At 36.1% G+C, this 22276-nt stretch overlaps 1 protein-coding gene across 1 annotated transcript in view; it reads left to right on the forward strand.

Moving 5' to 3' along the window:
- Positions 1-587: 587 nt before the first annotated feature.
- sgsm1a (small G protein signaling modulator 1a) overlaps positions 588-22276 on the forward strand; it is a 95720-nt gene continuing 74031 nt past the window's right edge. The window contains 2 exon segments of the mRNA XM_056457528.1: positions 588-653; positions 761-804. Coding sequence (XP_056313503.1) covers positions 635-653; positions 761-804 — 63 coding nt within the window. The 5' untranslated portion in view covers positions 588-634.

The following is a 22276-nucleotide window of genomic DNA, read 5'->3' on the forward strand; positions in this document are numbered from 1 at the left end:
CATACTGGATAAACATGCTGGATAAGTTGGCGGTTCATTCCGCTGTGGCGGCCCCTGATGAATAAAAATGTATCTCAGTAGGTCTGTTTCCCTAGCCTAGACAAATATAATCGGTAATGTTATTGGCGTAAAGCAGAATCTCTTTAGAGTTAGTTCAATGACAGCTTGTTCCACACACAGGACTGGGCTTGAGAAATAAAATATGCTCTTTAAATATGAGCGCTTGAATGGAAATAAATCAATGAATAGATGTACGTTATAGCCTACGTTTTACCTACGAGAAACCAAAACACTTGCGGCTGCCGGATACTAACGGCATTTCTTTTTAATTCAAGAAATACAAGAAAGACAGTATCTAAACTGAAACAGCCTAAAAACACAGTAATAAAATACAGGAGAAAGAAAATGTATATTTAAGAAAAATATCATCATCTACCGGCAAACTCACTCGAGGAATATTATAACTCCATGATACTACTACTGTAGTTCGTCACTACGGCGGGCCACGTGATCTCTCAGTGGCGCCTGCTGCCTGTCAGAGAGAGAGAGAGAAAGAGAGAGAGCCGCTGAGGCTTCATCTAGTCGAGTGCTGGTCTTCTGTGGAGTAGAGAGAGCGAGCAGCACAATAACAATCATGGCAAACACAACAGCAGGTGAGGCAAAATACATCTTTTGTTTTACCATAATATGCGCACGTTTAACTTATTGATTTATCCATGTTTAATAAATTCTTATTTTCTGTATGTTCCTCATTTCCCAGAAGCCGAAACCCGCCAGAGACTCCTGCGAAACGTGAAGAAAGAGGTAAGTGATAGTAAAACAAATAAAGCCAAGTGAACATAAGGCTGAACCGCCCTTTAAAATGTGACTCATGTTTCACAGATGTCTACAAAATGTGTTGTGTAAGTTGAACAAACATTGGAGTCAACCATATAAGCGAAAGAGAGCGACCAAAAGCGTATTTAATTGTGTTTAATTGTTTGTAAAATGGCTGTGTGGTCGTAAAATCATAGGCAGCTTAGAAAAGCGGCGATTCTAGTCTATGGTAACGAATTTTATACATTATTTATTAGTTTTTACATATCTGTTTTGAATATGCTAACGTTACAGCTGTTTATCTTTTAACGTTAGCCCATCAAGCACCTGTCAGGCTTAAAACCAGCTTTTATTGCTGTATTTATTTCTTTACTAAGCTAAATAATGTTGGTTAAACGTTAAATAGTATGTTTTATAGAGGCAGTCATTTGGAGATGTTGTTACTGCCATGGATTTAGCATGTTTCTCTTATTTTATTATGTTTACTACATCTTTTATTAACAGATGCATTCAATACAGACATGTTCAGATGTACTACAGTAATAAATGTGTCTTCCACGTCTTCAGTTAACACTTTCTATGTGATAAATCTGTCCATCTCACTTGTTCAGTCTGCAGCGTGCTTACAATGCCTGATTTTTTTTATAGATTTGCTTCTTTTGGATATGTAAAAAGATGCTCATTAGGCTCACTACATCTTTTTATTTGTGGTATTGATTTAAGGCCAATGCTCTCTCTTATGACAGCATTAAAAGCATTATTTGGTCTTTGCCTTTCAGTCATTTCATCTGATTAATAGGTTTCAATAATCCTTTAGAGTTAAGCAAGCAGCGCTCACTGTGTGTGAATTTGCATGTGCGAGGGTATAAAGCATTTGCTCAGGGGATCAGGTTTTGTATGAATTTGGGTGTGAATTTGTAGATGATTGGAGCATACACACTTGCCTTCTATTGATTTTTATTTGATTTATGGTTCTCTGTTTTGTGATTGAGTCACTGATGTATATCAGTCCTGTGTTGCAGCTATTCATATGACTGTTTTATACTAGCAGTACTGGGATTTTTGAATAGCTTTGTGCCAAATTATAGATTTTGGTTTATGCAGCAAGCTTTTTGGAGTCTCTCTTTTTGCATGTTAATGTCTATGCAATGAAAAAATCTGTGGTGACTTTCATCATGGAATCCTTCTTCAGCCTACATTTTAGTGAAACCGCAGAAAGTGTACTTCAACATTAATTTGACTGCAGTTTCTAGATAAAATGATTGCTACAGGGCAGTATTACGCCCAAAAAAATTGTTTCCTTTTCCTTATCTATGAATAAAGGCAGTTCTTTCCACAACACCAAACAAATACCACAAAACAACTTCACAGTAGCTATGTTTCCATCCAAAAATGCCAATTAACTTTATGCACAAAACTGGATTATCGCATAAAAGATGTGCAAATAAAGCAGCGTTTTCATCCAACGAGTCAAAGCAAACAAAATCGTCGCTTTCTGATTAACTGGCAATAATTTTATCAACAGTAAAAACAAAATTTGCTGTGGTAGAAGAAACTGCGTGAATCTTTTTTTCATTTAATAAATGACTCATGCCTCAGAAGGCAATCCTGACATGCGATGAACGCGCAGTGGTGTTTGAAGGCATGAGACGTAGAGCACAGACGCTCTTGATTCTGGAGTTTATTAATGATATAATAACACTAATACTGAAACGGTTTAGGCATTTTAGAATGACCAAAACAACATTTCAGATGTTTTAGTGTGCTCAACCCTGCTGGTTTGTCCATTCGCACACATTTTTTATCATCACATGATTTCTTATAACAAAATCACATGACTTTTATTAATGCGCATACTGGAATTTGTTCGGTAAAAGGGTTTCCGTCGTAGTTTATGCGCATCTTTTCTTATTGAATCCTACTCAGTTATGCGCATCCGTTTTTTATGTGCATTTTCAAAATTTATGTGCATCTTGGCATTTCCATTAACTGTTTTTTTTTTTCCAAAACGCGCATAAAAATAGGTGGATGGAAACGTAGCTAGTGTCTGATTTTTAATCAAATACATTTGCCTATTGGTTGCTTAGTAGCTAACTATGGTCAATGTACTTGACAAGTAATGCGCTTGGGTTTGTGTCTGGTGAAGCATGGTTTCACAAAAGAAACAAAAGCAATATAAAATCAAGGTAAAACTATGTGGTCGCAGTGCAATTTCCCCTTATATCTGCTTTTGAAAACAGTTGTTTAGTTTAGGTCAGTGGTTCAGAATCTGCCCATTTTGGTGTTTGAGGACAGCGTAGCTGTTTTTGTCACCTGTGGCTTTGAATGGAAATGAGCTACTTCTATTCCCACTATTCCCTTGTGCGTATCTGCTTCTCCTGCGTTACATCAGTTAAACAGTCGTCAGTAATAAATATAGACATGGATGAAGCTGAAATATGGCTCATTAGTCAAAAATTCCAAGTAAGTTGATGTATTTGTGGTGGTTTATTCAAGCCTTTCTGAAACGATGAGTCTCGCACAAATTTCGTTTTGTACACACACGCACATATTAGCGTTTACTGACACCATGCGGCCTCAGTGATTTATAGCGGTTTTAAAAACATTTTAAACTTATGAAAATCACAGATAGTTGGGACAGATATTTTAATCCCAGTTTCATTTCAAAAACATGTTCTGTGGACATGTTTACATATTATTATAGAAACATGGCGCTTTGGCAATCAATTCAGTCGGCGGGGAAAACCACACTCCTACGTCACTTTGCGGTGGGCCCTAAAATCACTGGGATTTGGGTCCTATTTTAATGTTAGGAAATTTAAAAAAAAAGAGACTTGTAGGGTTTATATCAGTGCGATATGACAGTGGACACACTATACATACAGTTCTGTCCAAACAGCTTGCAAAAGATGATTTTCATCATAGGTGCCGTTTAAGTAACATTTTTTTTTTTCCCAAAAAAGTAGACACCACCCTCTAGTGGATTTGTTTTCTGAAACATGCAACCAGACATTCCTGGAGCAAAGAATTTTACATTTTGCAAAAATGTAGGCTGAATCATGTATATTCAGTGAGCCTGGGCTTAGGATATCCTGACTAGAAGTTCAGTGATTACTACTTTTGTTGAATAATTGGCACTAGTAATCGATTGCTGCCTGGTACCGTTGTAATCAGCAAAAACTGACAAGCACCATGCACACAGTAAACTTGCTACATATTGTGGTAATTAGTTTGTTGCTTTAGTAGAGAAAAGCAGCGTTTGCAGTTGCAGACAATACACTAACATTAATACTATCATAAACAATGTGACAAAATGCTCACAAGTCTAGCTAAAATTTTTGATGTCTGCATTGAAAATCTATTTAAATTTGTTCATATCCGCCTGGTCACTCATTTGTTTGGCCCAGAAGTTGCCATTTTGGTTTTAGTATTTGGCTTTAAATTAAAATAAGATTGTTCTCCCAGCCCTCATTCTAAAGAGGGCAGAGCTACAAATGCCCTTGTGTCAGCATAGTGGCAGATTCAAAAACAAGACTTGCGTCCTATGCTAATGAGGGAGAGGCTGTTGCTAATGGGCTGGACTTTGATGACATGTACAAAGGGAGAATGTCAATCAAAGTGATTCTGCAGAGCGTTTTTTATGAAGTGTGATTATATAAAAAATTAAATTCAGAAGCTGCTTAAATTAACCGACTGTTGCCACACAACTGTGTTTAAACCACTTATAAAAGTTGCCACACTTATTAAACGACTTAATATTTTTGCATAATAGGTCCCCTTTAAGGCAGAGAGCATGCTAAAATTAATACCACCACAAACAATGTGACAAAACACTCACAAGTCTATCTAAAATGTTTGATGTCTGCATTGAAAATCTATTTGAATTTGTTTATATTCATCTGGTCACTCATTTGTTTGCCCCAGAAGTTGCACATTTAAAGCTAGTGATATAAGAAGCTAAATAAATATGTCCATGTACCTCCCAGAAAATAATTAACAAATCAGAAATAATTTTACACTTTAAAATAGAAGCTAATAAAATGCGAGAGTATATATCTATTATTTGTAAAGTATATAGATATATTTGTATAGTATAGATGGCCATGGCATCCATGCCTATTTGAATTGATATAAAATGCTAACATTTTGAAAGAATATTACATTTTTTACATTTAATTCATAGGTAATTTTTTGAAGAAGTATTGTTGATTGCTAATTTGTTAATTTCTGTTAATTTACGAATGCGTCATAATTTAGGTTGTATCTTTTAATGCACTATCATCAGCATTGTTTTACTTAGACTTTTTTATTGTTTTTTATAGGTTGATCTAACCTGTTATCAGCCAATCTAATTATTGTTATTGGTATAATCGGTTATTGTCAGCTTGAGGTCTTTGGCAGTCAAAGCCTGGTCTGTAATCTATCATTGCAGTGTGTCTCCGTGTACCCCAGTAGATGCATAAAAAATGACTTTCCAGCACTTGAAACGCATCATTATGATGACTGGAATAGCTAATCAAGAAGAGTGGAGGGAGATGAACTCTCATCCTGTGCTTTGTGGAGCTCATAAAGACAAGGTATTCTTGATCCTCAATGTGTTTACAGCGTAGCGGCCTGGAACCTGCCATTTTTTCAGTCTTTGACATTTGCAGTGCATATTTACCCTTTTGCAGCTGTTAACTAAAATTAGGAGGGATCATTATTACAGATATTGCATTGCTGAAATGATGAGCACTGGCAAAGCAGCAAAAAGCCTCATTTTGTGTTTCTGTCTGTGATCTCCCTCGCTCACTCACACCTGTATTGACACACCGTCCTGGTCATGCGCAGAAAGACACTCCATAGCCAGAAGCCCCCCGTTTGTTTACCTTTGCCCTGAAGCTTCCTTTAACGCAGTTAGTTTTACTCAACACTTATCAGAGTGTCCTTAAAGAACCTCTTTATCATCTGTAACTGAGGTATGCTTATTTCTTCTCTATATTTTAAGCAATATGAATTGTTTGTGGCTATGAAATCTGGTTTTCAAATAAAGGTTGTTAATAGAAGTGTCACGTTGGTTAATTTGACTGCTAATAGAGGCATGCTTTTGGTAAGTCATAAGAAATAGCGATGGGTATTTATTACTTTTTTTTTCCCCCATACTGATTTTTAGGGATAATCAGACCTGCAAAAATATATTACAGGAAAATATGTATAAAAAGAAAAATCACTTATAAAGAAATTTAGAGCAAATTATGTTTTGGTATCATTTCTCTGTCTGTATAACTTTATTTATTTTAATTAGTTTTTTTGTTATTTAAATATTTATTTTATTTATATTTTATATTTATTTTCAATTTATTTGATATTTTGTGCTGCATTATTGCAGCATTATCTTTATATTCACAAATCGCAATATTATTTATTCTGGCATCTATTATTACTCCAACAAAACTTCCCAGCAGGCACAGGACGTCAACATAACACAAGTTTGACATTGTACCTGTTATTTTCCAATTATTCATTCATTCATTTCTTTTTGGCTTAATCTGTTATTTATCAGGGATCGCCACAGCGGAATGAACTGCCAACTATTCTGGCATATGTTTTACCCAGCAGATGTGTTTCCAGCTGCAACTCAGTACTGGGAAATACTCGTACACTCTCACATTCTCTCATACACTACGGACAATGTAGTTTATTCAATTCACCTATATGTCTTTGGACTGTGGGGGAAATCGGAGCACCCGGTGCAAACCCACATGAACATAGGGAGAACATGCAAACTCCACACAGAAATGCCAGCTAGCGAAGCCAGCACTTGAACCAGTGACCTTCTTGCTGTGAGGTGACAATGCTAATCACTGAGCTACCGTGCCATCAGTTACTTTCCAACGCAACCTGAAAAAAAACAAAATATTATCAACCTTTAATGATGTTACAGCTTGACATTGTGTGGATGTTACCAATATGACGTCTATCAGACTCTAGATTTTGGTTTTCATACCTGATGAAAAAATGTCAGTATGACATTGGTTTAAAATGTTGACTCCATGTTGGATTTTGGTCACTTTCTAACACAACCTAAAATCAACAAAATATCAACATCATTTGACGTTGTTATTGAAAGTTGAAATAAAGTTGTCCTTAGATGCTGGCGACCTCAATCTAACCCAATATTAACGTCTTATGACGTTGTGTGTCTGCTGGGTTCCATTTTAAAATACTATCAAATTTATTTATTTCAATTATCTTTTAAATAAGTTTTTGTATTTAATCTTCATTTTCAAATCTATTATTAGGTGGGCTGGCCTTATAATATATATCGTAAGCATATATGCTTCATTATTCTTAATTTATTGTTTTTATTGTTTTGTAGTGATGTCAGGTCATAGCCAAATCTCATGTGAACTATAACTCAAAAAGCTAGAGCTAACATTTTTGCTTATAGAGGTGCAGGTGATTTATGTAAACATAGTCAAAGTGTTGTTAAGAAATACTGGTTCTAAAACAAAGATCTCTTTTGTTCAGCATTGTTAGCATTTTTCTTAGTGTTCCTGTTGCCATTGAAATCCAAACCTAGTCTGAACTGTTTTTCCTATAATAGCATTAAACGTTAAATTGAATAGCTTGATTTTAATCAAGAATATTTCTTGTATAAGAATATATTTCTTATATAAGAATATTTCTTAAGTGATTCAAGAGATTTTAGAAATTTTCATGATGGTTTAGTTTAACATTTTTAGGAGTAATAAAGATTTAATTAAACCACTTAATGTGCCCCATTGTTATTTGTACCAAAACAGACAGAATCTTAGTAAAAGATAAAATCGTGCTTTTTTACCTCTCATTATATATTTCTAATAGAAAAAAAAACATCTGTTAGAGTCCATCAGCCAATTAATCACCATGTTCAGAGTGCAGAGATCAGTCTGTGAATGTGTTACAAAACAACTCTGCAAGATGTTGATTCAGTGTGTGCAAGAAACACTTAAACCTCCTGCCAACCTCAGCCTCTTGCACAAAAAGCTGGTCAAACAGTCAAGCCACCGAAAACCGTTTCTTCCTAATGGGTTCGTATATGTCTAATCAGAAGATGCACTATGCTTATGTGGCTGAGAAAAAAACTGTTGTTTGTATTAAATCTTCAAGATCTAGCATCTCTGAACACTAATTCCAGATGATTGAAACAATGCTTAGCGTTTAGCCATGTAGTATTTTCAGATGTTCTAATATTTTTCTATATTTTTTATTTTAGAAAGCATATATTATATTCTCTCTTAAATCAGTCATCCTTAATGATTTATGGTTTATAAAATATGCACTGTAGAATAAGGGCGTGCGTGTTTTTTGACGGTGGATCAAGCAAGTGAAATAGCACAAATTTAAAGCCAACTGTTAGTGAAACAGGAAGTTGAAAGGCAGATGAAAAGTTCATCCTGATCCTCACTGATGAGTCATATGTCTGCACACTCAGACATCTGTGCTCAAGTCCATCATACAGCCATTGCTGAGATCATTTCAGGACATTTTTATTATAAAAATACTGTTGATAATGTTTTTTAAAATTAATTCCATAATAAAGAATTTAATTAGGGTGATTTTTAACCCCTACAGTATGTGCTGTTCTCCATATAAATGTCAGTAACTTTTTAAAACTGGCCTATCTAAAGGGTTCATGCTACCAACTGATCAACAGTAAAATTAAAAGTTTTACCTCTCTTTCAAACAAGTAAAAACACTAACAATCAAGAATGCATGATTTTTTGGGGCCGTGTTTTTGCAATTAAAAAATGTTGTTATAATGTAAATCAATAGGGCAAAAACAGCCACCAACGTAACGTATGGATGGTCAATTTGAACATTACACAAGTGTTATAACACTAACAATTCACATCTTTATATGAACTACTCATTTGAATTGAGAAAATATCAGTTTATGACAGACACATATAACAGATTAAAGTGAATTTTAGATAAAATCACAGTCTACACAACAGTCTCTGGACTTGCTGCATCACAGACACAGATATTTGAACAATTTATAAAAAAATTATCACTTTCTGGCCATCGGATATATATATATATATATTGCGATCATGATTTTTGAAAGTATTACATTGCTTTGCAAATGTTTATTTTTACCATTTGTTGAGTCTCCAGATACAGTTTGATAGAGCGCTTGGACCCGGAAGCTGCTTTACGTGACGTCACACTGAACAAGCAGATTTTTATTTTTTATTTAATCAGAACCGGAATTTGCAATTATCATTCCCTAAAACAACAACAACATCAGCATTCAACATTCGATTTTTTGCAATCTGAGCAATGGAAAATATTAAAGTGTCTATTGTAATCTACAATCTATTAATATAGGGTTATATAAATATACATTACATTATTTAATGCTGATTTGGAGAGCTTGTAATTTACCCACAACAATATGCTTTCTTAAGAGCTGTTTTCTCACTCTTGTCATTTTTTTGTGGTTTATTTTATTGTGAGGAAAATGATCAGCACATATTAGCATAGTATTACTCCAAATGCCAAATCATTTATCAAATAAACGATATTTGCAGAAACTATTTACTGTAGCAAACAGCATTATTGATGCAGTGATTTTTGACTAACAAATTATCACCCAACATATTCACAAACCCCTAGTAATATACTAAGACTATTAACTAATAAATTCAGAATACTCTACACCTCAATGGTGATTCAAACTGCATTATATATTACCTTGAATGTTATAAAGAACATCGTTCATATTGTGGGCTCATCTGCTTGCATGCATCATCATCAGTAGCCTATAGTTTATTGAATTTGAACTCTTAATATAATTGTCTTGAGTATTACAATGTTGCAGCAGGTGCTGTTTATGGATTGTAAAAATTTGATGTTTATTCAGACATATTTGTTTTTACTTGTTTTGTGAGTGATGATCTAATTATTTGTGGTTCAAAAATTGCCTCTACTGAATTTTACGATAGTTTTGTCCTCCTGGCCTTTGTGCCAGTCAGGCACAGGCAATGAGATCTGTTCATCTCCCTTAAGTTACACCTGGTTCAGATTATCTGCGCATTAAAAGAGAGGTCTATTAAGCCTGGGTGCACACTTCAAGATGATCAGGCTGATTTTGAGCCAATTTCTCCAATTACAACAATCCTAGGTAATGTCCAAATCATTTTGGTGGTTCATAAGATTATCTTATCAGATTTTCCTGTGTGTTGAGAGTGACTTAATCTGCTTGGACAAATCGTAAATATTCAGCATAATGTATGGGGGTAACCTCGAGGACAAATGTGCATAAGAGCTGGAGATTATCACGTGAAATGAAAAGATATCCAATCAGAAAACAAGCTGACAGAAAACGGAAGCATAACAAACACTGTCATGGTGCAGCTCAAAGTGAAATAGATTTGGACAACAGAGAAGGAGGATTAGCTTGCCAATTAGTGGCAACAGTTCTCATTTTTAATTGTTTATTTATCTGCAGTGTTTATTCTCAAGTCTCAAGAGATTTTGTGAGATTTGCCTTGGTCACATTCGTGAATCTGTTTGAAAAATAAAGGTAGGTGTGTGTTGAGCTGTCTTTGTCACATTGTTGCACACATTACTACATATACTGTAATATAAAACAATGAAAGATTTTTGGTGCTCAAGATTGTTGTCTCTAGCTTTCTGAAAATCATATAAGACTTTAAAAAGTATTTTAATTTGTACCCAGCCTATCTGAGAGACAGATGAATGAAAGTGTTAATTTCGGTTATTGAAAATAACTGACGAACCTTCTGGGGCGGCACGGTAGCTCAGCGGTGAGCCCTGTCACCTCACAGCAAGACGGTCACTGGTTTGTGTCCCGGCTGGGCCAGTTGGCATTTCTGTGTGGAGTTTGCATGTTCTCCCCATGTTCACGTTGGTTTCCTCTTGGTGTATTTGCATTTTCCCTCCCCTTTTCCCCCCACAGTCCAAACATGCGCTATAGGTGAATCTGATGAACTAAACTGGCTGTAGTGTATACGTTTTTTTGGGTGTTTCCCAGTACAGGATTGCAGCTGGAAGGGCATCCGCTGCGTAAAACATATGCTGGAATAGTTGGCGGTTCATTCAGCTGTGTTGACCTCTGAAATAGAGACTAAGTCAAATGAATGAATGGCTAACCTTGTTATAAAATGTATTTGTAAGAAGAGCCCACAGACTGCATTATATTAGCATAGAGGGATAGCTTTGAACAACATTCAGTTATAGTGTAGTCATTATGCAAATATGTTGCAGAATGTTTCAAATGGCCATCATAAAAGGCATACAAAATATAAAAGGCATTAAAAAGGCATTATAGGGCACTTGCTCTTTTTAGTGAAGCAGATAGAAGAATAGATCAGTAGTAATAATGATGCAACCGTTCATCACATGTAAAATATATATGAATAGTCTTTATTTCTTCTTCAGAGAGCTGTATAGTTTTAGTGAGTCATATTAGTGCGGCTTTAAGAAATATGACAGTTCTGCTGTGCATTAGCACCATACATGAATGTGTCAAGGGAAGTGTGTTGCCCCAAGAAATGTGAGACCCTGTTCATGTCAAGCCATATGGACTGTAGATGTTTTTAGATCAGCACCACCCACAGAGCATCTTTAATGGTGTGAAGCTTCAACTGTTTTACATATTCCAATTCTATTTTTCAAACACCCACTTTGCTGCCAGGTCAAGGTATTTGTCCTCTTTTTGTAAATTTCTAACATAACAAAAACAATCTAAGCAGCCATGGCTTGTAATGCATTTTGCTATCTACACAAGGTATTTGCATGCATAATTGAATTTAACAAAGCAGCATTGGGCAGTATTTGTTGTGATTTTACGGCATCTAGGCCTAGATGGCACATAATAAACACAATTCAAATAATTTTAAAAAGTAGGTTTTAATTAACCTCTTAAGACCCAAGGTGTTTTTTTTACATGCATTTTTTTGATTTCTCTTTGCTGTTTGGGCTTATTAGAACCTAGTTAGAATAAAAACCTAAGTATCATCTTCTGATATGATGTACTTTTAGAAAAATTATGTCCATATATGTGGATTCGTGGTCCGAATTTACATAAAACACTTTTTCCTGAATGTTTTTTAATGCATATTTAACATAATAATTTTTTTTACTTAACTTTTTAACTTTAAGAAAGTAAAAACAACATTTTTATTCCATTTTGGACAGTTAAAAATGGTGTTTGGGACATTTCTTATGCTGCAAAAGAGTTACAGGATGACACTGTATGTCTGTAACAAAATATAAAACATTCAAAGTATTTTAAAAAGCCACTTAAGAGCTAAATGTGCTGTCCACGAATGTTAAGATAGAGAAAATAATGCAAAATGAATGAAATTCAGCATAATCACGAAGCATAAATTGTTTTGCATTGCTTACATTCTGCTCACCATCATGGATGAGTGATGAAAACGAAACTAGCATATTCAGCTGATTTCTGCCGCTCAAAATGATCAATTATTATCAAATTTTGGCCTGTACTAATTGAACGGACAAATAAAATTGTACTAAAGATTGGCAAAAGTTATAACAAATCAAACAGATCAATATAGTCAATTAAATATATTCTCATAATGTTTAATTTTCTATATGATTTAGCAGCTTCCACATATTTTTTCTGTGGTTTTGGTCAGCATAAATAAGCAGAACGGCATATTCAGTATTAGATTACTGTGCGATCCAGTGCTATTGTTTTCAGTCTATCTCTATCAAGGCTGCACATACAGGTGACTGACTAAATCATGACTTAAGTGAAGACACTATAAAAATACAACTAAAATTGAATATGGAAGTGATTTTTGAATGCGGCATGGTTGCACAACCATCTCTAAGGAGATCCAGCCTGTAAATTGGACAAAACCTTGGTTCATTCAATATTGAATCAAGAATTTAGGCTGGTGATCGTGGTATAAAAGGTAAATCCTGGATAAATAGGCTTCTTAGTTCCAATTGAGCATAATTTAAATGTCACAGCCTTTTCCCGACCTTTTTTTCTTTATGACAGTGTATGCAAACTTGTGATAGCTACTTAAAGCAGAATAATCCAAATCTTCTCCAACTGGTTTATTAAAAATGGCATTAAGTTCACTCTATTTTCACACTGTATTCAAGTCTGCAGTGCTGAATGCTATTATGTCAAAATAGACCAATACATGCGTCCATAGATGCTTTCTAGAGTGGTGGGACCAAGCGGCAACCTCCAGCTCTCCCTCGGGAAGCCAATACGGAAGTAACTGAAACTGCAATTCATCAAAATTCCGCTAGTCCTGGCTCCATAATAGAGCAAATTGCAATTGAGCCCACTGTTAGAATGGCCAACTTTACAGCAGAAAAAAAGGTGTTTACAGCCTGGTACAAAGAACGATTTTGGTTCATATAGCTATTATTACCCTCCATGACAACTGTGAGGGGGGTGAATTTTTTTATAACTCATCCATTTCCTTTATATTAGGTTATATTAAGTTTAATTATAATTAAGGGCATAATTAAGGGCATAATTAAGGGCGTGGCCACTTGAGCGACAGCTAGGTCTCGCTGGTCGCCGTCACTTCACCTCAGCTGAATCCGGCAGATTAGCCACTGATCTCGGCATATTCATCGTATTTTTTGTTTATGTGTTTATAGTGGCTTTTGGACTTATTTCTTACAATTATCAGATGATATGGCATGCTGTGTGCACTTAATTGTGCTCACAAACCATTCACGTGGTCCTCGTTTCCCATGTGAGTAAAGTTATATACTTGTATAACATATCTATAAATGTATTTGTTTTATTTAAGATCATTTATCATTAATATTTTTCTTTAGACCCGTAAAGCACTCCAGAATGTGACAGATTGATTAGCTGTAGGCTCTAGAACAGTCATCTGAAGCGTTATCATACAATGTTATGCTGGAGTTCATCAATAGTCTTGCATTTACTAACACAGACTATATTTGAAGTGTTTTGAAGTAATTCGCGTTTTCCTCGTGTAGAAAAACGTCATAAGAACAATGCTTAGTAGCTCAATGTATTACTACAGTGTTTTTGAAAGTCTAAACAATTTATTGATATAGTGTACAGCCAAGCACATGTGGTCAGAACACAAACGAGTCGCAGGTAATAAAGTATCAAGCGTTTCTCCCAAAGTAAAGTCTGTCTGCCAGGTCTAAGCAAAGTGCCAGCAGGTGTCTGTAGCTCCGCCCACTCTCCGCCTCTTTGCCCTTGTTTGGTATCCCGCCGTGGGTGTGATGACACGCGAACAAAATGGCGACGGGTGGCCGTGCCTACTTGTAGCTTGTAGCTACTTGTAGCTTGTTGTGCAGTGTTCAGAAACCTATGGGTGACGTCACGGATGCTACGTCCATATATTTTACAGTCTATGGGTGGGACTCTATAAATCGGGCTTAGGTTAAAGTAGCAATCATAGAAACTGGCATGTTGGAAGTATAAATGGTGACCTGGTGCGTATTAAGTGTTTTTACTTCGTAAACTGTGCCAGTAGTAAATGTTAGATAATTAGGAATATTAAATGACACCAATTGAGAGTATGGTGTGAATTTGTTTTCCATCGTGGGCTTCTGACAGCTTTGAAGTACATTTGGCATTATTATGACTTTCATTGTGTGAATATGGCTGTTCGTACTGAGTAGTGTAATAATTCACTAAACATCGTGGCCTTTTTATTCACACGTTCGCTCTCTGTGTGTGATGAAGCATGGCAAAAAAATGCAACAAATAATTTTTTGTGCTGGTGGCATAATTTGTGTCATTCCCATTCCCAGCCAGAACTGAGTTCTGCTCAGAGTTCAACTAACAGTTCCGTGTGGTGCCAACACATTTGGGAAGTAACTTGGCAACCCAAGCTGTGAGACTTTTCCATGCTATCTCCATGGAAACATTTGTCATGCCGCTGAGACATCAGGGATGGCCGTGCTCCAAATAGACCCCTACAGTCTCTCTCTCTTTCTCTCTCTCTTTCATACACACAGAGCATGATAGAGTCTCTACCTGTCAATGCACACTACAGTCTATAAGAGGCTGATCAATAGGAGTTTAGGCACTGTTATAAAACATTTACTGATGGATTTATTTGCTCTTATCACATCAGTGGCATTTAATTTAGCCGTGACAGTTTACTCACTCTGATTGATGAATTTTATTGTTTTGTTCATTTTCATGTGATGTTTTTTGATATTACTGAAATGTTATCTAGGCTGAGGAAATTGTCAAAAGGGTCCAGAGAGTAGGCATAAGCTGGTGTAAGATTCTGACAGTATGATAACCTCGGATAAAAAGATCATGGTTTCACAGTATTGGGAATACTACGGTAAATATATTCTTTTTAAATGTCTGGGTAAAAAATAGAAACTATTTTCCCCTTTGAACACAATATATTTTATTTTGAGAAACATTTAAAATATTTTGGAATATTTGGTAAACATGTCAGACTAAAATATGAAAATGAATCGTTGACTTCTGCTGTCTTCATTATCGAAGGAAAATGAATTAATGAAGGTTTTTTACTGGTATCACTAGTTCTACGAAGAACATTTAACACTGTACTTAAAGTCTTTCCACTTAAAGGGCACCTAGGTTACCCCTTTTTTCAGATTTAAGATAAGTCTTTTGTGTCCCCAGAATGTGTCTGTAAAGTTTCAGCTCAAAGCAACCATCAGAGTATTTGTTATAGCCGTCTGAAGTGTCTTTATTATAGCCGGTAAAACCCAGTTGCTGTTTTTTTTGTACTGGGCCTTTAACATCAGCAACAGCAACATGCCTCAATCGCCTCAGATCTCACGTTGCGTTTGTGAGAAATACTACAGTAAGAACTTTACCAATGAGTATTTGATGCATTTTTTGTAAGTTGCAACCATGAGTCACACACAATGTCGTTACAAAGTTCACGCGCACACACAGCGAGGACACGCACACACACAAACACATAGCGCAGACACACACCAATAGTGCAGACACCCACACACACACAAAGAGAGAGAGAGAGAGTGAGACAGAGACAGCACGTGTGTTTAGCTTCGCTCTGTTTGCACGCAAATGTGACAGGATACAGGTTAATATCCACTGCTGTATCTTTTACGTTAATGTACAAAATAAACCTGATTTAACGTCCACAAACCGCGATTGAAGCGTCTTCCTTTATAATTGTTCTGACACGCGGCTGTGCTGATGAAGTAAAGCGAAGCTAAAACGCTGTAATTCATTACACACATGCTCTGTTTCATAACATTTTAAACTTGTGAAACTCACTCTTGATCACGTTTGATGATAATTGAGGATCCTAGCGAACTGAACACACCTTTTATTCCCGGTTGCTTTGCGCACGTCTGGTCTTGTTGATATGATTATATACGTGACTACCGGGACATGTTAATACTCACAGCTGGTCAATCAATTCGGTGGGCGGGGGGACTGCACTCCTATGTCAAGTTGCGGTCGATCTGAAAACTGCTTCAATCGACCACCATTTTTATGTTGCTAAATTGGAAAAAAAATGGACTGGGTGAGTTTATATTCACCAAAATGTGACTGTCTATACAGTACATCTACACACATGTCTGTCCAAACAGCTTTAAAAGTAGATTTTTCACCATAGGTGCCCTTTAAATCAAATTTTTTAAAAGTGGTCCTTTTGCTGTAGTCATGGCAAACACTAGTAGAAATGTGGGATAATAATATAGAAGATATTGAAATGTGAAATGTAATATTGTTACAATAAATAATGTTATGTAAAGTTTGTTCTAAACGTCTTCAGGTTTTTCACAATAGAAAGCATGATGATAGGCTTCTTATTTCCTGTGGTATGGGTTGCTTGAGCATGATTATCTACTAAAATACAAAAAGAAGCTGTTTGATTTTTAGATGGTGCTGTTTTTATGAAAATAAATACATCTGGATCCCAAATCATGCTGCTTGTACATTACTGACAACTCAGGTGCTGGTGCCACCATTTATTATCAAAGCATCTGTCTGTATATGTAAATGGGGAAATGTGTGTGATTGAATTGCAGGCTAATTTAAGAAGTACCTCTAAAGTTTCTTCTTGTGCTCTTAAAGATTTTCAGTAATCGGGCATTAGTGCTGCTTGTAAAAATATTTGGAACCCTGACCAAGTTATCTATTAGTTGCAGTCTGATGCCAGAACTCTTTTTTTTAGAGTATTTGTTTAGAATATTTTAAATCCCTGCACTTGAACTTGGAGGTTGATTAGGTTTATTATTGAAAAATGTCTGTTATTCTGATTGGATTACAGTAAAAGCTACAATGCTTTAAAATATTACTAGAGCCATTTAACAGGATGTCAATTGTTTTCTATTCCTTTTGATGGCATTTCTTCTGGAGGCATTATTTACAGTATGGAAAATACAGCTTATTGAAAATAATTTCAAATATGGATCTCAAGAATCTTCTCATTTTATTATCAGGGCTGAAAACAATTGTGTTGCCTAAAATATATGTGGAAGCTCAAAAGGACAGCATTTGTTTGAAATGGAAATTTTTGTCGACTGTGTTCATCTTTTGATCAACTGTGCCTATATTAAATAGAAATACTGAGGGTTTTTTGTTTTTAAATCTTGCTGTCACAGACTTTGAATAGCGAACAATCCCTTTGCACAGTCATAGAATGAAGAGTGCAAGTTATCTGAATTAGCACATGAATACATTTGGCCAATACCTGATCCATTATAAAGGTCAATGCCCTATATGAGCCCAGGTATCAGACCAGTGCATCGTTATAATGGAGAACTACTGTAAGAATCTGATTAGTTTATCTGTGCCTCAGGTCAGCCACAGATAAGAGCTTTCATGAACTTCTAACCTCCTGAAAGATACACTCAAGGGCTCATCAGAGAGGCTGCCCAGCACGATGTCCTTCAACTCAACTCTTCAATCCAGGGATTTTTTTTCTCCCTTTCTACAGTATGCAGTCTCAAATTGTCTGCAATGATTGCATGTGCATAAAAAGTGATTGTACAACTTTCTTCCACCACTACTAAAGCTGAATAATTTCTTGTAGCATTAACATCCATAGCACATATACTAGTACAGTAAGTGCAGTCAGCAACGACTGAAATATGTTCCCATACACAAGATGAAAAGTTCAGCCCTTTGTTGCATCTAGAGCAAATTAGCTGCACAAAGCAGGCAAAAAAATCACTTCTAGAATGAACAAAATAGCATTGAAGGTTTTGAAGATAAACTGTTAACAGCAAGAGAAAATTTCTGTCTTTATTTATATTTTTACAGTCTATATGTTTACAGCTCTCCATATGAAGCACTTCATTCAAGCCATGGACAGACAACCAATTTGCTGAAAGATGCACAATACAGTAAAGTGATTCAATACAGTGAAGATACTCTGTGTAATCTGGGCTAAAAAAGCTTTACATTTAAGAGTTCATGAACTGTCTTTTATTTTTGTACCACTTATAATGTAATCATAATTTTTATATCAAATAGCATCCCATTGACAAGTAATTTGGTACTCTCCGTACTGCTTGGATCCCTCTCATTAGAACACACCAATTTAAATATGTGTGGTGAAAGTCTGTTAAATTAAATAAAACAGTTTACACTACCTGACAAAAGTCTTGTTGTTGATTCCAGTTGTAAGAGCAACAAATAAAAACTTGACTTCTGGTTGGTCATTTGGAAAAATTACAGAATGTAGATTTTTTTTCAGATGAATCATCTGTTGAACTGCATCCCAATCATCACAAATACTGCAGAAGACCTATTGGAACCCTGATGGACCCAAGATTCTCACAGAAATCAGTCAAGTTTGGTGAAGAAAAAAATCATGGTTTGGGGTTACATTCAGTATAGGGGTGTGCGAGAGATCTGCAGAGTGGATGAATGGCAACATCAACAGCCTGAGGTATCAAGACATTTGTGCTGCCCATTACATTACAAACCACAAGTGAGGGCAAATTGTTCAGCAGGATAGCGCTCCTTCTCATACCATCAAAGTTCCTGAAAGCAAAGAAGTTCAAGGTGCTCCAGGATTGTCCAGTCCAGTCACCAGACATGAATATTATTGAGTATGTCTGGGGTAAGATGAAGTAGGATGCATTGAAGATGAATCCAAAGAATCTTGATGAACTCTGGGAGTCCTGCAAGAATGCTTTCTTTGCCATTCCGGATGACTATATTAAGTTATTTGAGTCACTGTGCAGATGTATGGATGCAGTCCTCCAAGCTCATGGGAGTCATACACAATATTAATTCTTTTCCACTGCACCATGACTTTATATTGTCTACTGTACATTATTTGTGTTAAGTGACAAGACATTTGTCTAAGCAAAGTCAGAACTTTCTGTCCTAATTAAATAATTAAAATGCAAAGGCATGATCATATTTTATTTTGGTAAAATAAGTGTAACGTAGAGGCCTTTGCCACTTCTGATACCAAATGATCAACTAGAAGTCAAGTTTTTTTTTGTTGATCCTAAAACTTGTCCCGCGACTGCATCACACACGGCGGTAGTGGTCATTTTGAACTGTCACTCAGTGTAGATGCTGCTGTGGCTAAGGGTGCTTTCACACCTAGACTTTTTCGGAACCTGGTGCGTTTCCCCAGTTAGCGTGGTTCATTTGGCATATGTGAATCCAGCAATTGCGATCAGATCCGCACCAAAACTATCGGTGCGAGATCGCCTGAATGAGGTGGTCTCGGCTCGATTGAAACGAACTCTGGAGCGGATTGTAGTGAGAAAGCAAAACGATCCAACAAACTAACAAACCAGGCAGTGTATTATGGATATGTAATAGGCATATATATATATGGCTATATGAAGAGAGAATTTTGAGTAGGACGGGATGTCATTCCTACCGGTAAATGTGCGTTTCATGTCAAATACGAAAGTGAAAGCATGTTAACTATTAACGGGAGCTGTTTATCCATTAGGAAAATTGACTAAACTGCAGTCTTGGTTTGTCTGTTATCTCTCTCTATAATGTAAAGCCTATAATGCATAATTCTAGCCAACGGCTATGTATGAGAAAGTCTTATCTCTTTTATACTTGGTGAGGATGTCTGTGGGTGTCACCATTCAAAATTAAAGTGCAGCTTTTCACTTATAATGTCTTGTTGCTCATTGCCATAAATTAAAATAAGGATGCATGACAGCTGAGCGGGACTCAGGCAAAATAAACCATGAAACTCTGCTGTGTGAAAGTGCAACATTGTAACAATTTTAATCCCTGTTTCGGAACAAAAGAGGTGTGAAAGCACCCTAAGGTTAAAAATGTTTAAATACGGAGTACATATCAGATGTACTGTAATAACTGACAAAACAATTGTGACCATCTAAAACCATTTACTCACTTTTGTAAAAAGTAAGCAGTCCAATCAAGATACACCATCGAATTCACATTATTTGTAAACAAAGCTGCTGTAAAATTGAGTAAAAAAAACATTTGAAAGCTCTTACTGATGCAGTCTTGAAATTCAATAGTGAACTTAACGAGTTCACAAGTTCACTCACTCTGTTGGGACCAGAAGCAAGGCTTTATCAATTAGTTTCTGCAAAGATCTGCATTTGCTGCTCTCTTCTACATGTGCAAAGTGGTGGTGCGGAGTTAAACAGAGCATGATGTAAAAGCAGGTGTTGATTGTCTTCTGTGGAGGCAGAGCTTAGACATGCTATTACTTAATGATTAATTAATGATTTGCTTAAAAGTGCCATATAATGAAAATCTGGATATCACTAGGCATAGTTCAGTAATACGAGCTCAGTACGTGAAAAGGCACACCATGAATATCAGGCCAATCAGAACAAAACACAGACTGTTGAGTTGCACACAAGATCATTAATATGCACTCCCCAGGCTGCATTTGTTTGGTCACGATGTTTCCTAGTGAGATTTAAATAAATTTAGATGATAGATGATACCACTTTTTTTACAAACCGATTCGTGTACGAGTATTTTAATTTCTGTACTCGCCGATACCGAATACCGTTTCCGATACTTCTTTGATTTGGTTTTAATGAAAGTGCAATTCATTTGAAAGGAGGTTTTATTTTTTGCCTGTAGCAAGGATGAACACAAAAATCTTTAGGAGAAGGCTATTCCAAGCCAAAAATATACACACATTGTTGATAACCTTGCAAATCCGTAGACCTCATCGATCACCGATTTAGCATGGACATTTAAAAGATAAGTTATCCTTGCACTGACACGGATCCATGAATTCACACATTACATAATCAAGTGTGCACAGTGTATGTATGTTATATTTACGAGTCGTGCTGTTAATCCACGATCAGGTCATCAAAAAAGTAAGCTACATGATGTTTAACTATGGGTAGGTTGCGAGACACGACAGAGGAGTTAATACTTAAAAGCAGCTTTCACGCAGACTGTTCAATAAATTTAGTATTTGGCTGTGTCATAATGTTCTAGGTAACACAAAGCTAGTGTCTGTTTTCCAAGGATAACAGGCTTTTGTGGCAGTGCTTCTGATCTGCAGCTTTGTGAATCATGCTGTCGTGTCTTTTGGTCTCTCAGTAAAAGAGTTTCCTCTTTCTCCCTCCCTGAAGGTTTGGATAGGTTTGATTCTATAGTATGGAGGATGTGATATTTTTAGCACTCAGTTGAGTCATGTAATGTTTTAAACTCTTGAGGTTAAGTTGATTAGAACACAGTTGTGCTGCTTTGTTTGTTACCAATAAGACAATGAGAAGATTTCATGGTTGTTAAACAAGCAAGACTGATCTCAAAAAGAGCAGATGTACTGTATGAACCTGCTGTCCAATCTAAATATGAAGAGAGTAATGTTGCCTTCTGATAAAGTTTTTTTGTATGCTCTGTGATTTAAAAGAAATCTGGATTTTGGGAAAGAAAAGCAGGAAAGAGCGTGACTCTTTCTTAGGGCATCTGGTTCATCCCCAAATCAACAGGTTTTGCTCTACAGAGCTTGTGTTGTCCTCCTGCATTAGTTACGGGAAATGGATGAGAAGGTCATGAAGTAAATATCAGAATCACAGCACACCCACTGTCTGAACGCTAAAGCAGAGGCTAGGAGAGCAGTAATGGGCTTTTCAAATTTCAGTTTAACCCAGGGTCATTTTAACACACTGGTCATGCTTTATCTAGCAATGGTACTGCTAATTGATAGTGTCATCAGTTTTAAAAGAAACACCACTTTTTAAAAAATGAGAGAAAACAAAAGCTGTAGAGTTTTTTTAATAAGTTCAACTGACTCGCAAATCTGCCTAGAATATTTATTTTCTGTCAGTCTTAGTACATGGTGTACAGTAGAGTCAAGCTTTAAATGGGAAAATTGTCAAAACTCCTTGATTATTTTTGAGTGAGATGATAGTGGTCTAATGCAATTCATGATCTATGCTAACTAAGCTAAAAGTGCATCTGCCAGACCTGGAAAATGACTGAATAAATTTTAAAAAGGTAAAACCGTTTACCTGTTTAGCCTGTTTT

The sequence above is a fragment of the Danio aesculapii genome, chromosome 5 (genome assembly GCF_903798145.1).
Source record: "Danio aesculapii chromosome 5, fDanAes4.1, whole genome shotgun sequence".
Taxonomy (NCBI): Eukaryota; Metazoa; Chordata; class Actinopteri; order Cypriniformes; family Danionidae; genus Danio; species Danio aesculapii.